This window comes from Lutjanus erythropterus, chromosome 18, assembly GCF_056507025.1.
Source record: "Lutjanus erythropterus isolate fLutEry1 chromosome 18, fLutEry1.hap2, whole genome shotgun sequence".
Classification (NCBI taxonomy): Eukaryota; Metazoa; Chordata; class Actinopteri; order Lutjaniformes; family Lutjanidae; genus Lutjanus; species Lutjanus erythropterus.
The window spans coordinates 30,151,913-30,165,337 of record NC_139334.1 but is presented as its reverse complement, the minus strand read 5'-3'; the positions used below and the strand labels follow the sequence as shown (position 1 = coordinate 30,165,337).

General features: G+C 42.1%; 1 protein-coding gene across 1 annotated transcript; it reads left to right on the top strand.

The window, feature by feature from the left end:
* The first annotated feature begins 180 nt into the window (after nt 1-180).
* On the top strand, nt 181-6,525 carry LOC146311275 (dehydrogenase/reductase SDR family member 13-like). The gene is made up of 6 exons (XM_084742227.1): nt 181-364; nt 1,681-1,799; nt 3,069-3,192; nt 4,020-4,192; nt 5,490-5,643; nt 6,205-6,525. The coding sequence occupies exons 1-6, from the start codon at nt 238-240 to the stop codon at nt 6,462-6,464; spliced, it is 957 nt and encodes a 318-aa protein (XP_084598353.1). The 5' UTR covers nt 181-237; the 3' UTR covers nt 6,465-6,525.
* The last annotated feature ends 6,900 nt before the right edge of the window (nt 6,526-13,425 follow it).

Genomic DNA, 13,425 nt, shown 5'->3' with positions numbered 1-13,425 from the left:
CCCCGCCCTCCATGCTCTGCAGCGGGACCCTCTCTGTCACTGGGTGAAAAGTCAAAAAGAGTTTCACTCGATGAAGAACACCAGCAGAACCGGACGGACCGGCTCCAAACTGTTACTCACCTGCCCAGGTAGAACCGGTTGGACAGGTGAGTTCCCACCAGGTGTATAAAAAGCCCCAGGTGAGCTGCAGAGTCAGTCAGTGATTGTCTCTTCTCGCTCTCTCTGCTGCCTGTTGACATGTTTCAGCTGCTGCTGCTGGCCGGCGTGGTGCTGGGAGGATACGTCCTCCTCACAAAGACGCTCTTCAAGAGGTCCAAGTGTAAAGGAAACTTACCTATGGCGGGAAAAACCGTCATCATCACAGGTGAGTCTATGGAGGGGGTGGGGCTAGCACTGCTTCATCACAGGCAGGGCTGGACGTGTAACTTTAAAAAACAGTTGCTAATTACCTGTTAAAAAATGTAGTCAAAATATTGTCCATTGAAACTAGTGATCAATCTGGTTATAATCTGTCCATTAATTGCTGTTCGGTCCATAAAAGTCCAAGATGACGTCCTCAAATTTCTTCTTTTGTCCACAAATTGAAAATATACTGTCAGAGAAAACATTCACCTGTGCGCTCCACCAGGTAACAACAAAAATAATTTAAATTCTCAAATACAGATACAGCAGAACAGTGATGCTCAACTTGCAGCCCGTGGGCCAAATCTGGGCCTTGATAGGATGCTGGGTGGCCCTCCAATCATTTTCCAGCTCACAATCAAATTAACGAGGGCTGGGTATCGATTCAGATTTCCCAATTTTAATTCAAAAGGTCCCAATTTGATTCACGAATCGATTCAATTTGATATCAGTTCAGTTGGGACACCAATTTTTTATGTTTACAGTCTTTACATTAATCATGCTTTTTATTAAACATGACCTAACCAACACACTAAAATTAGCACAATATTGTGCTATGAGACGTCACGCTACGAGATCTTGTGCCAAAGACTGGTCACGCTAAACTAACTAGGTTAAAACTGCAGGCTGTACCTCACATCCACGGGAGAAAAGACATATATTAAAAGATCAATTTTGGGATTTTATGAATTGATATCAGACCACACAAAGGAAAATTGGTTGAAATGGATTAATCTTTTTTTTTAAATGATTTTTTATGATTAACGCTGTGAAACAGCTGTTGTTTGGTTCGATTTACACACTAAAACTACTTGGTCAGGATGCAGATAAAACCATATTTGGGGTCAGAAAAAGTACATTATGTTACCTACATCATGTGACACACATGAAGCGACTCGTGACACAAAAGTCATATGATGCACATGTACCTTTCAACTTTTAACAAGGTTTTAGTGTCACATGGGATGTGAACCTCAGTCTCCTGGACCAAAGTCCTGTTAGTTTATGAGTCTGTGCCTTTTTTTTTTAAAGGTAAATGTTACATATTACGCCTTTATATGTTGCAAATGTTGTCTATTTTTTGTCATTGAAATGACAAAAAATGGGGGGGCGATTAAAATTTTTGTGATATTTAGAAAAACTGATGAAGAAGAATCTGAAGAATCTACAGGCTTTGTCAAGCTGTTCATGAGTCACTAAAGTTTATCTGTGTTGTTGTTGTTGTTGTTGTTGTTGTTGTTGTTGTTGTTGATGACAGTTTGTGTTTTCCTGCTGCAGGAGGAAACACTGGCATCGGTAAAGCCACTGCTCTGCACTTGGCCAAGAAGGGAGCCAGAGTGATCCTGGCCTGCAGGAACCGGGACAAGGCTGAGGCGGCCATCACTGATATACAACAGGTAGAAGAGGAGGAGGAGGAGACGTAACAACAACAAGAACATAAATCTTTCCTCTGACAAATATCTTCAATATTATAATAAAAAAAACTAATGCTGAAACTAAAAACTAAAGTAAAAATAAACATTTTAAACAATAAAAGCTAAATTCAAACAAGCAAACTGGAAACTAAAAACGAAATAAATATAAAAACTAGACTAGAAAAAGAGCAAAAACTGTTCACTTATTGTGTGCCTGTAAAACTAATTCAAATAAAATAAACAGGTAAGTCTTGGCCCTGACAGATGCTCTAACAGCTGTGGAGAGTGAGTTAAGTGTAAGTGAAGTGTAGGTTAGTGAAGTGTAAGTTAGAAAGAAATCTTTTAGGTTGTTCACACACAGAAGATAAAAGATAGGAAGTGGCTGCTCTTCATCATGAACAAACCTGCTGCTGCAGTCTGGAAATAACTGATACTCAGACTCAACCAAGAGTTTTCACCTTCACCTGTTCAGGACAAGTTTCACTGAGAACACTGCTCTTCTTTTCAGCGACACCCCGACCACATTCACACCTGGAATAAACTGCCCAGGTCGCTCCAGTCCCGTCTCACCCCCACAAAAACACACACTTCACTCCTCTTTGACACTCAACTGAATACCTTTGAGCTGTGAATGAAACAAGACATTTAAGAACTTTGGGAAACAATTTAACATTTTCTTTCTTTTTAATGGAACAAACAACTAATTGATTACTCAAGAAAACAATAAACAGTCAAAATTACTGAGATAAAAAGTCAATAATGAGAATATTTTATAGTTGCAGCTGTTGATCAGATGTTTTTGTGCTTTAAAGTTAAACTGTTCTGTAACAGAATTCTACAGAGGGGAGACAAAAACACAACAAAGTTTCTAAATGTGTCGTCTTCATTTTGTGCATCATTCAGTCAGATAATGAACATAAAGAACATTTCTTCAGTTTTAAACACTTTATCCAAAATCAAAGCATTTTTGAAGTGAAGTCTTGAGCACTTAAGATAATGCTGTTGTTTTTTTATAACTTACTACTACTTTTGATACGATCAAATGTTAAATATTATGATAAAAGGAATAAAAAGATGGAGACACATTTGGACACAAAGAGGAAGAAGATGAAAAATGAGCAAAAGAATGATAAACCATAAAATATCAGCGTTATTTTCATCACAAATTACAACAAGTCTGTGGTCTGATTACAGTAGATATAGTAAAAAAAAACAAACAAACATCGTCTTCTTCTGATGATGTCGTTGCAGGAAACAGGAAGTACTGATGTGCTCTACATGCAGCTGGACCTGGCCAGTCTGAAGTCCGTCCGCTGCTTCACCGAAACCTTCCTGAAAACTGAGTCTAGGTTGGATCTGCTCATCAACAACGCTGGTAAACACACACACACACACACACACACACACACACACACACACACACACACACACACACACACACAGACACACAGACACACGTGCGCACGCACACACACACACACACACACACACACACACACACACACACACACAGACACACGTGCGCACACACGCACACGTACACACACACACAGTGTACTTTACTCTGTACTTCTGTAGTTCTGTTAACAGCAACAGCCTGTGAAATCACATCTCACTCTAACTATGAGGTAAAAGTTTAAAGTGGGAGATACAAATTTGAAATTATGAAATAAAGTCATAATTATGAGATAAAAAGTCAAAATGATACAAAAACTATTTTGACTTTTGACTTTTTGACTCTCATAATTATGAGTAACCATGGGGATATTTATTTATTTCTCTGGCAGAACTGGACCTCCATAGATTTCTGACAGCAGGTGATTGTGTTCTTCTCTTTCTGTCTGTGTGTGTGTGTGTGTGTGTGTGTGTGTGTGTGTACGTACGTACATGGGGAGTTACCCTCCACACACACACACACACACACACACACACACACACACACACACACACACACACACACACGTAGAGATGTTGTACACTTTAATCTGCAGACTCTCCAGGTCACCAAGTTAGATCAAACCAAGTATTTATATTGTTTGAACTGTCCCTTTATTTTGTCTATAAGGCAGAAAAGACAAATATTTTATAGATGAATTGATGTGAAAAACATCAAACCAACCAGGCAGCGCTGAGAGCAACACGTGTTCACGTGTTCACATGTTCCTGTCTGTCTGTCTCTCTGTCTCTCTGTCTGTTCTGAAGGTCTGGTGGCAGATGGGCGGACGGAGGACGGTTTCGGAATCGAGTTCGGCGTGAACCACCTGGGTCACTTCCTGTTGACCTGCCTGCTGCTGGAGCGCCTGAAGGAGGCGGGAGGAGGGCGGGTGGTCACTCTGTCGTCCATAGCTCACCGCTGGGGACACATTGACTTTGAGGTGAGTCAAAGTGCACAAGTCGTTTCCCTCCATGATTTCACTTTAATGTACACTAATATAATACAACATACTGATTAGAATTATTTTCTTATTGCATTTCTTTTCTTATATGTCCTGTTTTTTGAAAGTGGGATGTATGTTTGTTCACTTGTGGATTCCATTTTGTTGTGTTTGTCCACTACCATCTCATTTCTGTTTCATGAATGAATTCATGTGAAGAAGGTTCTTCAGTCTCCTCATCGCTCCGCAGTGACTTTTCAGCTCAGCTTTTTATTTTTTGCATGATTTCTTTTAGTTTTTGGTATTTCTTTTCTGTGTAAATTGAAAATGAGCATAAAAACGTGTCTTGTCTTCCATTTTTCATTTGATTCCTCCTCTGTTTCTTCAATGTCCTCCCTTTAATTGCTTTTTCCATCTTCCTTCTTGTCCTGTTGTGCTGTTTATCCATCGAGATAATGAAGATAACCCACAGAGTTGTTGTGAGCAGTTTCTGGTAGATTCTACTGCAGACTGAAAATAGTTCCTACATAAAACTGCTCACAACAAGCTCTGTAGGTTATCTTGAGTAACCAGGTGTTGGTTTAGGATTTTTCCAGTTCCATTTTTTTTGGTGCTTTGAGAGCTACAGGACTGGTGCCATTTAGTTCTACAAAACTCTGCAACTCACACCAAAACAATCTAGATGGCTCAACAGCACTACAGGCCAGACGATGCGTAAATGTTACAAGCCAAAAAATAAGTACAGGACAAACAAATGATGTAACAAGATGAAAAACCAAAGAAACGAGATGAAAAACGATATTACAAGATTAAAAAAATGTAACAACACAGTATATTATGTAACGACAAAATATACCACCTAACAAACACAATGTTACAGGAAAAAGTTTTTGATTTTGGGGAGAACTGTCCTTTTAACTCTTCATACCTGCAGGACAGTCAGCTGATCCGATCAAAAACAGTTTATAAAACGGTTTAATGATCTGAGGCATCTGAAAACACAGTCAGGTTCTCTACAACAGATCAAACGTCCTGATTTAAGAACAGTCACTGAGTGTCAGAACTGGTTCTTCGTGTTCAGGTGGAACATGATGTCAAATTAACACACAAAGGGATTCCTTCACGTCTGCGTCCTCTCTGTGGAGAACATTCCTCGGCTGCAGCTCGAGGCCTCACAGTCTTTGTCAACACGTGGACGCATGATGTCATCACGTGTCTGTTCATGTCACCTGTGCGCAGTAATGCTGCCTGTCGCTCAGGTGACCCCGTGTTAACTCTGAAGTTGTTGTGTTCTCAGGCACTGGTGGTGAACAAACACCTGGGCACGGGCAGGTACAGCTGGCAGTTCTTCCACGCCTACTGCAACAGCAAACTGTGCAACGTGCTCTTCACCCACGAGCTCGCCAAGAGGCTGAAAGGAACCAACGTCACCTGCTACAGCGTCCACCCAGGTAACACCTTTATAATGTTCTCTGCAGAGGTGTGGACTCAAGTCATGTATAAAGTGGTCAGATTTGTGACTGGACTAAATCAAAAAAGACGAACTTGAACACTAGTGACTTGTGACTTCACTTGGACTTGAGCCTTTTGACTAAACTCTCTGGTCTTCTGCAGCCTCGTCTGTGTTATTGTGAGACATTTGTGTGTTTGTAAAGGGTTCAAATGTCGATGAGTCAGCAGTGGACCAGAGAGGAAAAATAATAAATCACCTGTTTCCGGTGAAACAAAAAGGCTCTTTAATAAAAAGCTCCATGTCTGTAGAGATCCTTTATGTAACACTGTCAGACATATATAAAAGGGTTCTTGGTCAAACCGCCTGGGTGGTTTTACATGAAACCTTTGGACTATAAAAAGGTTCTCTGCAGAACCACCTGGGTGGGTTCGTGTTGGCACCCTTAGAAGGTGTAACAAGAAACAACGTGACAAGACAAAAAAACGCTGCAACACCGTGTCAGTATTTTAATGCAGTCCATTGTCGTATCCACCGTTGATGTAAACATCCCGTCCTGCAGGTATTGTCCGGACTGAGCTGTCGCGTCACGTCAGCCTGTGGCAGAAGGTCTTCATCGAGCCCGTGGCCAAGCTGCTGTTCCTGGACCCGGAGGCCGGAGCTCAGACCACGCTGCACTGCGCCCTGCAGGAGGGAATCGAACCTCTGAGCGGACGTTACTTCTCCTGCTGCACCGCACAGGAAGTGTGCACCCGGGCCCGAGACGACACCGTGGCCCGGAAACTGTGGGAGGTCAGCGAGACACTCTGTGGACTCTCTTAAGGTGGACTGACCACAAAGGACTTCTTTTCCTCTACTTTAAATGGATTGTTCAGTCCATGAGCAAAGACGCGCCTAAACTGTTTCCTCTGGTGTGATACGCTGTCCTCTGTGTCTTTACTGATGTAAGAATAAGACTTTGTGGACACTTAGTTGTCCTGTAGGGTGTCTTTTTATCACATTGTCACTTCACACATACTGGCGTCAACACAGAGGAGCTGAGAGACTCATGAAGCCCCGTTTGGTCTCTTCTGCTTCACATTATTTAAGATTCGTTGTGTTACTAATTACCTGTCAAAAATAAATAAATAAATAAATCTTGTCAATTGAAAAATAGTTCCAAACATGTGAAAACAGGTGGACGTTCATATGCTCCACCTGTTTTCACATTTGGAATTATTTTTCAAATGGTGATCAATCTTGCAATAATGTTTCTTCTAATCAATGGGTTGTTTGTTTCATAAAATTTCATAAAATGTTTAAAAATGTAAAAAAAAAAAAAAAATGTTGTCCTCAAATGTCTTGTTTTGCCCTCAGCTCAAAGATATTCAGTTTACTGTCAGAGAGGAGGAAAGAAACCAGAAAATATTCACATTTAAGAAGCTGAAATCAGAATTTGGACTTTTTTTTTTTTTTTTTTTTTTAAATGACTCAAAACAGTTAAAGGATTTCCACCCAGAGGATTTTCCACTAGAGGCCATGATAATGAGCTAACAGCTGTGTCTTTCTTTGTTTAAAATTTGTAATTCTAATGATCCCTGTTTTTACTGAATATATATGTAACTGATCAAGCAGTTAGCTTCAGTATTTCTCTGAAGTTTACAGAAAAAGAAAAATGGGGTTTTAGTAGAAAAACTTGTGTCACCAACTTCATGTGTGATGATAATGATAATTTTGTCGACCAAATTCAGTCAGGTCTGATTATTGTTGGTGAAGAATTCATTCACTTCATTTTTATGGAGGCAGAGTTGATTAAGGGGATGTGTTTAGAGCAGCACACAGCGGGAAGCAAACACTTTATGATAGAAGTAATATATAAATAAAGTTGTTATTATTATTATTATTATTATTATTATTATTATTATTATTATTATTATTATAGAAGTGAGAAATGTTGTGCCTCAGGCCACATTTGGGCTCATGTGACTACGACCGTGATCCACAGAGTTTAAAAAACAAAAGGTATTTTAAATTTCAGCTCAACTTTCATGATAATATTTTGTGGTCAACAAACCACAAACTGACCTGAATACATTTTCGAGAGACTTTCTGTCTGTCAGCAGAGAAAAGTTGAGCAGAGAAGCAGTTGTGATTTTCACAAAGAGAAATACAAACGGATTCCATTCAGGAAAATGTGATTCATTTCATGTCTAACGTCACCATGAACAGGGAGATAAGTTTGTCTGTCAGCAGTGGTGGGAGAAATATTCAGATCTGAACTAAAGTCAAAGTAACAAACCACAGTGTACAAAAGATATCTGCAGGAAAATAAAGAATCATCTATTTCAGAAACATATATATGAAGGTACATGAAGGTACGATCAGAATTATTGATGCATTCATGTGTAAATCACTTTAATGTTGCAGGTGGTCGGTGTCCTTCAAGTTCATACTGAAAACTTAAAATTAAAAAATTAAAATGAACTTGTTCACCTTCATTTCTTCATCTTTGTATTTATTTATTTGTAAATGTAAAATTACTTTTAACTCAGTTCAAATAATTTAAATATTTAGTCTTCTACAGAAAATAGATACAGACTTTTACTTTCAAAGCAGACGATTTCTTACCTGTAAAAGAAATCAAACTATGTACAAAAAACCCAAGTTAAATAAAATTATTAGATACTAAAGCAGTAATGTGATTACTTTGAGCTGTGCTTCTATTTGATACAACTGCCCCCACCCACTGTTACACTTGACCCCACTGTGAGCAGAATGAAAACACTCTGACTTCTTTCATGAAATTTAATATTTCAGTCTCGTCCTTTATGGTGATGGTGTATTAACTGTATTATTGATTAGTGTACAAATATATGTTTGTCATGTCGAAGGATGGTTAGTTTATTTCAAGTAGTCTGAGTCATGAAGGAAAATTTAATTTAAAAAGTTACAATCGTCCCTGGTCTCCCCTACCTTAATATATCGAGTTAGTATCTGAAAATAATGAGGAACTTTCTGAAAATAACTTCATGTCTCAAATAATGACATAAAATCTTAAAATAATGACTCAGTATGTTTGTCATTTTAATAAAGTTTCTCATTATTTTCAGATATACAGTCAATATTTTGAAATATGAAATCATTATTCTGAGATATTCTGAGACATTATTTGGATAAAGTTTCTCATTATATCGACTTACAGGATCTTTGTTCAGTTTGTGGTGTTTGTTTCCATGGAAACGCAATTCTGCCAATTAGATGGAACAGACTGTGTTGGTTAGCATCAAATTTACAGAATAAATATGGATTATTTGTGTGTTTTTGACAGATGAAGTGTTAATCAGGAGCTGCTGTGTTCATCAGCAGACATCAAGACAAACATTGTTCACTGACGATCAATCAGTTGTTTGTTGTTGGGCTCCAACCGTCACACAATGCATTCTGGGACGTTATGTTTTTAAACCAAACACAAACTGACAGGCTGTGTGTAAGAAAACAAAAAATTCCAATAATATAACTTGATTAATATAAACAATAATTCATTAACAGTGTATGAAAAACATGGAATGAGTTAATTATTGTTGTTGGCAGAAGGTAAAGCAGCTGAAAACAGAATGTCTGATTAATGATGAGTTAACTCCAGTTTTGTGTAGAGTCTACAACTACGCCCTAACAGAAGGGCACCCCCCTTTTATATTTTACCAAGACTACTATTCTTATTTCAATCCCTCCTGATCTTAGTACCACAATCCATATTTAAGCTATTAGAAAAACTAATATCAAAATTCATCTGGCAAAACCAAAAACCAAGATTACCATTGAAAGTACTGATGTCAGCAAAAGAGAAAGGGGGCCTGAACCTGCCTAACCTAAAACTTTATTATTGGGTGGTGGCATGGGTTGTCGGGGACCTAGAGACTGGATGGGTCTCTATTGAACAAAACTCCATGCCAGGGGTACCCCTGTCTAGTCTGCCATTTCTTAGCCAGCAAACCCAGAAAAAAATTCAAATCAATAATTTATGGATCATACACACATTGAAGGTCTGGAATTCAGTTCAAAAACAATTTAAGGGAGCTGTAGCTCTGTCACAGGTTATGCCTATAGTAGGGAATATAGAGTTTTTACCATCCATGTCTGACAGAGCTTATAAAAGATGGAAGGAGACTGGTCTGATAATAATAAATCAACTCCTGGATTGGTATGTATTTAGATCTTTTACATAGAGACAAGTTTGCCTTGTCTTCAACTGATCTATATCGATATTTACAAATCAGACATTATGCCACAAAAATTACAGATTGGGAAAATATACGAAAGGAACCTATAAATATAGAAACCCATTTTATACATCTGAACATTGTTCGTCAACAAAAAAACAAGTATCTCAAATGTACAAAAAATTAAGGCTGGATATGTCAGATAATACTACCTGATACTTCTTGTTGTCACAAGAACCGATATTTCCGATACCAACACGAAAAAAATAATTTGATACTTGCTTTTTTCTGGTACTGTCAGAACTGAATATACTACTTTTCCCTCGGCGAGCCGTGTCGAGCAGCACGGAGCAGTCAGTGGCGCTGAAGAATAAAACCTGCCATCTTAGAAAAAAATGGCTTCAGCAAGTGAGAGTGGTACAACGCGTCGGCTCGTAGACAAGACAGGTACTAAGAGTCGCGTGTGGAAATATTTTGCATTCGAGGCGGATGAATATGGAGCAATTCTAGACTCAAACAAGCCGACATGCAAACAGTGCCTCAGAAGTTTTCAAATGAAAGGAGGAAGCACATCAAACCTGCCCAAACACCTCAAAGACAGGCACCCCGACTTGTTTAGAGAATTCAAGGTGAGTGAGTTTCCGTTTGCTATCACTGTTGTCATTGTCACGTTATACGTTAACCCGAATATGCCTGCTATGTTCCGTCATTTTGGCATGAGAGTCAGCTGAAGCGTAGCCATGCAGGCTTCTACTCTCTCGCTCAGTCGTTCCCTCGTGTAGATGACGTTTAACGTAACATAACGATACGGTCTGCGTCATTATACATAAGGTGTCATGATGAGATACTGTCTGACAGTCTCTTATGTTATTTAAACTAAAAGTTTTTTTTCCTTCACAGTATCAGTGTGAGAAGCAGGAGGATCATTTGAATCAGGGGTGTTGGAGCAGAGAAACATCTAAAACATGCAGCACAGGGGTCCCTGAGGACCAGGGGGGCAACACTGTTTTTACATGGTGGCATTTAAAGCCACATGACAGTGAGGTAGAGGTATATGACATTTCATTTATTTGTATTCATTTCTACTTCTTGTGATTCTTTCCAGAATGGACTACTGTCCTATTTTCCTCCACTTTCCTGTCTGGTGAAGAAGCCAGAAAGGGTGAGTGAGGAGGCGAAGGCCCGCATCATCCAGGCGGGAGGAGACCCCAGTTGCTGGCAGCTGGTGCTCAGTGAGAGTGAGCTCCAGTTTGGCCAGTACCAGGGTCAAACCTTCAGGGGGCTGCTCAGCCACGACGTCAGGCACGCCGCAGCCATCCTGGCGTCCCACCTGAAGGAGAGGGAGGGCCGGGACACCTCCCAATTGCCCCTTGCCGGAAACAAGGATGCCCTCACCTCCTACGCCCAGCTGTTCCTGGAGGTGGTGGCGTCCATCCGGCGGGCTAGGGTGTGCGAGGGCCCCGTCTCGGCGAGGGGCATGGATGACACGCCAGTGGGGTTTGGTAAGCACAAAAAGGAGACTTACCGGTCCTTGTACGGGTCCACCGACGTTGAGATTCAGACATAACACAAGCGATGGTGCAGGTGAGTAAGTGTGATGATGTGTGAGCTAACACTTTGTTTTGTCCTCTTGTGGTCATGTCCTAGTTATGTGCAGTGGCTGAGGAAACAGAAGATCAGGCCTGGGTCCCAGATGCACATGCTGCTGGTGTACATGCTGGGCCAGGATGGAGAGGTCGCTGCAGCCCGGCCATTGGCTGCACCCCCGGCTCAGCAGGGAGCACCGCAGCCTCCTGCCTGTAAGTTGCCCAATTTTACATGTCTCTCACAAGTCATATTCCCAAAAGTGAATGTGATGAGCACACACGCCATCTTCTGCGAACACGCAGGTGTCACATCTGTGGACTCGGAGCTGCCGGACGACGTGTTCCTCGTCGCTGCCATGGAGGTCGACTCTCAGTGTAAGTGTATTTGAATACAAAGGTTTGTGTTTTACCTGTAACAGAGGGACAACCAAGCCTGTATTTCATAGTGCACAGGGACGGCCCACAGGCTGTGACCCCGCCCAGACCACTCCCACCTGGACCCCCTGCACCCCCACCTGGCTGTGGCGGCTGGACCCCTTGGACCCCCCCCCCCCCCCCGGCAGCTGATGCCACCCTGGCGACTGCTGCCTCCAGTGCACAGGTAAAACTAAAGTGATGTGTGTAGACATGTGGTTGACAAAATTTGAATCCTGACTGAATGTTGCAGCGGCTGCCAAAGGGCTGGAGGCAGACGCTGCCAGAGGAGCAGCAGGACTGGGTTGGCTGCGCCCTCTTCACCAGAGGTGCTGGTGGGCAGCCGGTGCTCACCGCAGAGCTCCGCCTCTGGTGGTTCCCCCCCTGGAGACAGGCCCCTCTACACTCAGCCCCCCATGTCACATCACGCATTCTTCCAGTGCTGGTTCTTCCTGTGCCAGTTCTTCCTGTGGGCCCCCTACAGGATGTGGGCATACAGACTGGCGTGCCCCACCTGTAGGCGCAAACTGACCGGCGCTGGCCTGTACAAGACCGTCCGGAGGGTCTTGGACATGAGCGGCTGGTACTTTATGGGCATGGAGTACCTGGAGTGCTGTTCATGTCGCAGGAAGTACGCGGCGTGGGCGCAGGACATCTTGGAGCAGCTGGACCTGGCACACCAGGAGCGGTTTCCAGCTGTTCTCACGCACAAGTAAGCAGAGATGTCAGAAACTTGTGTTACTGGCCTGAGAACAGCGGACAGTGTTTCTCTTGCATACGCACACTCACACGTCCTCCCGTTTACCCTGCATGTCCGTGTCCCCCTCCACCACAGGTTGTCCTGCGATAAGACTGTCATCGGGCTGATGAAAGAGCGCACTTTGGGGAACATTGCGACTCGCCTCCGCACTACCCTGGTGGAGCAGCACACCAGGGAGTGGATGACGCAGTCGATGAGCTAACTTTCCGTGCTCCGCAAGCTCCGGGTACCTGGTGCTGCGCCGTCATGGGAGGCAACACTTCCCACCATGCACCTGGTGCCCAGCGTGACCTGGCTTTTGTCCGTGTACATGAGGGACGCCCTCATGCATCTAGACGAGACGAAAGCCAGGGTCACGTCCATCTTCGGAAACATCCTGAAGATGGATTCCACCAAGAAGGTGAGCTTGAATCATTGTGAATATTGAGAGTCATTAACTATCAGACACATTTATGTACAAATCTGTAAAATACTCTAAACCTATGTGTGCAATATTTATTTTTTCATGTGCTTAACACTGAATATTATCTGTCTCGTGCTCGCACAGGTCGAGAATTTAATATCAACAAAGTCACGTGTGACCTGGGATGACGTCAGACGTAGAGTATATACGTCCCTGTCATCAAGGAGAACGCCCTTGTATCTTCTCGCAGGTGCTACGCACATGCAGGTTGGATTGAGGAACAGTTAGCTAGCCTACTTGTATTTTCGCTGGGAGCCCTGCAACCAACTGGTTGGAGCTACGGTCCCGTCCTCCAAGGGCTGCGATTACTGGAGTACGGCTACTCTCTGGAGCTCTTATCAAGAGGACCGGTGTTTTCGCT

Coding starts and splice junctions, on each gene's coding strand:
- LOC146311275 (XM_084742227.1), top strand. CDS start 238: ATGTTTCAGCTGCTGCTGCTGGCCGGCGTGGTGCTGGGAGGATACGTC. Junction 3,193..4,019: donor TCTGCTCATCAACAACGCTG/GTAAACACACAC, acceptor TCTGTTCTGAAG/GTCTGGTGGCAGATGGGCGG. Junction 4,193..5,489: donor GGGGACACATTGACTTTGAG/GTGAGTCAAAGT, acceptor TTGTGTTCTCAG/GCACTGGTGGTGAACAAACA.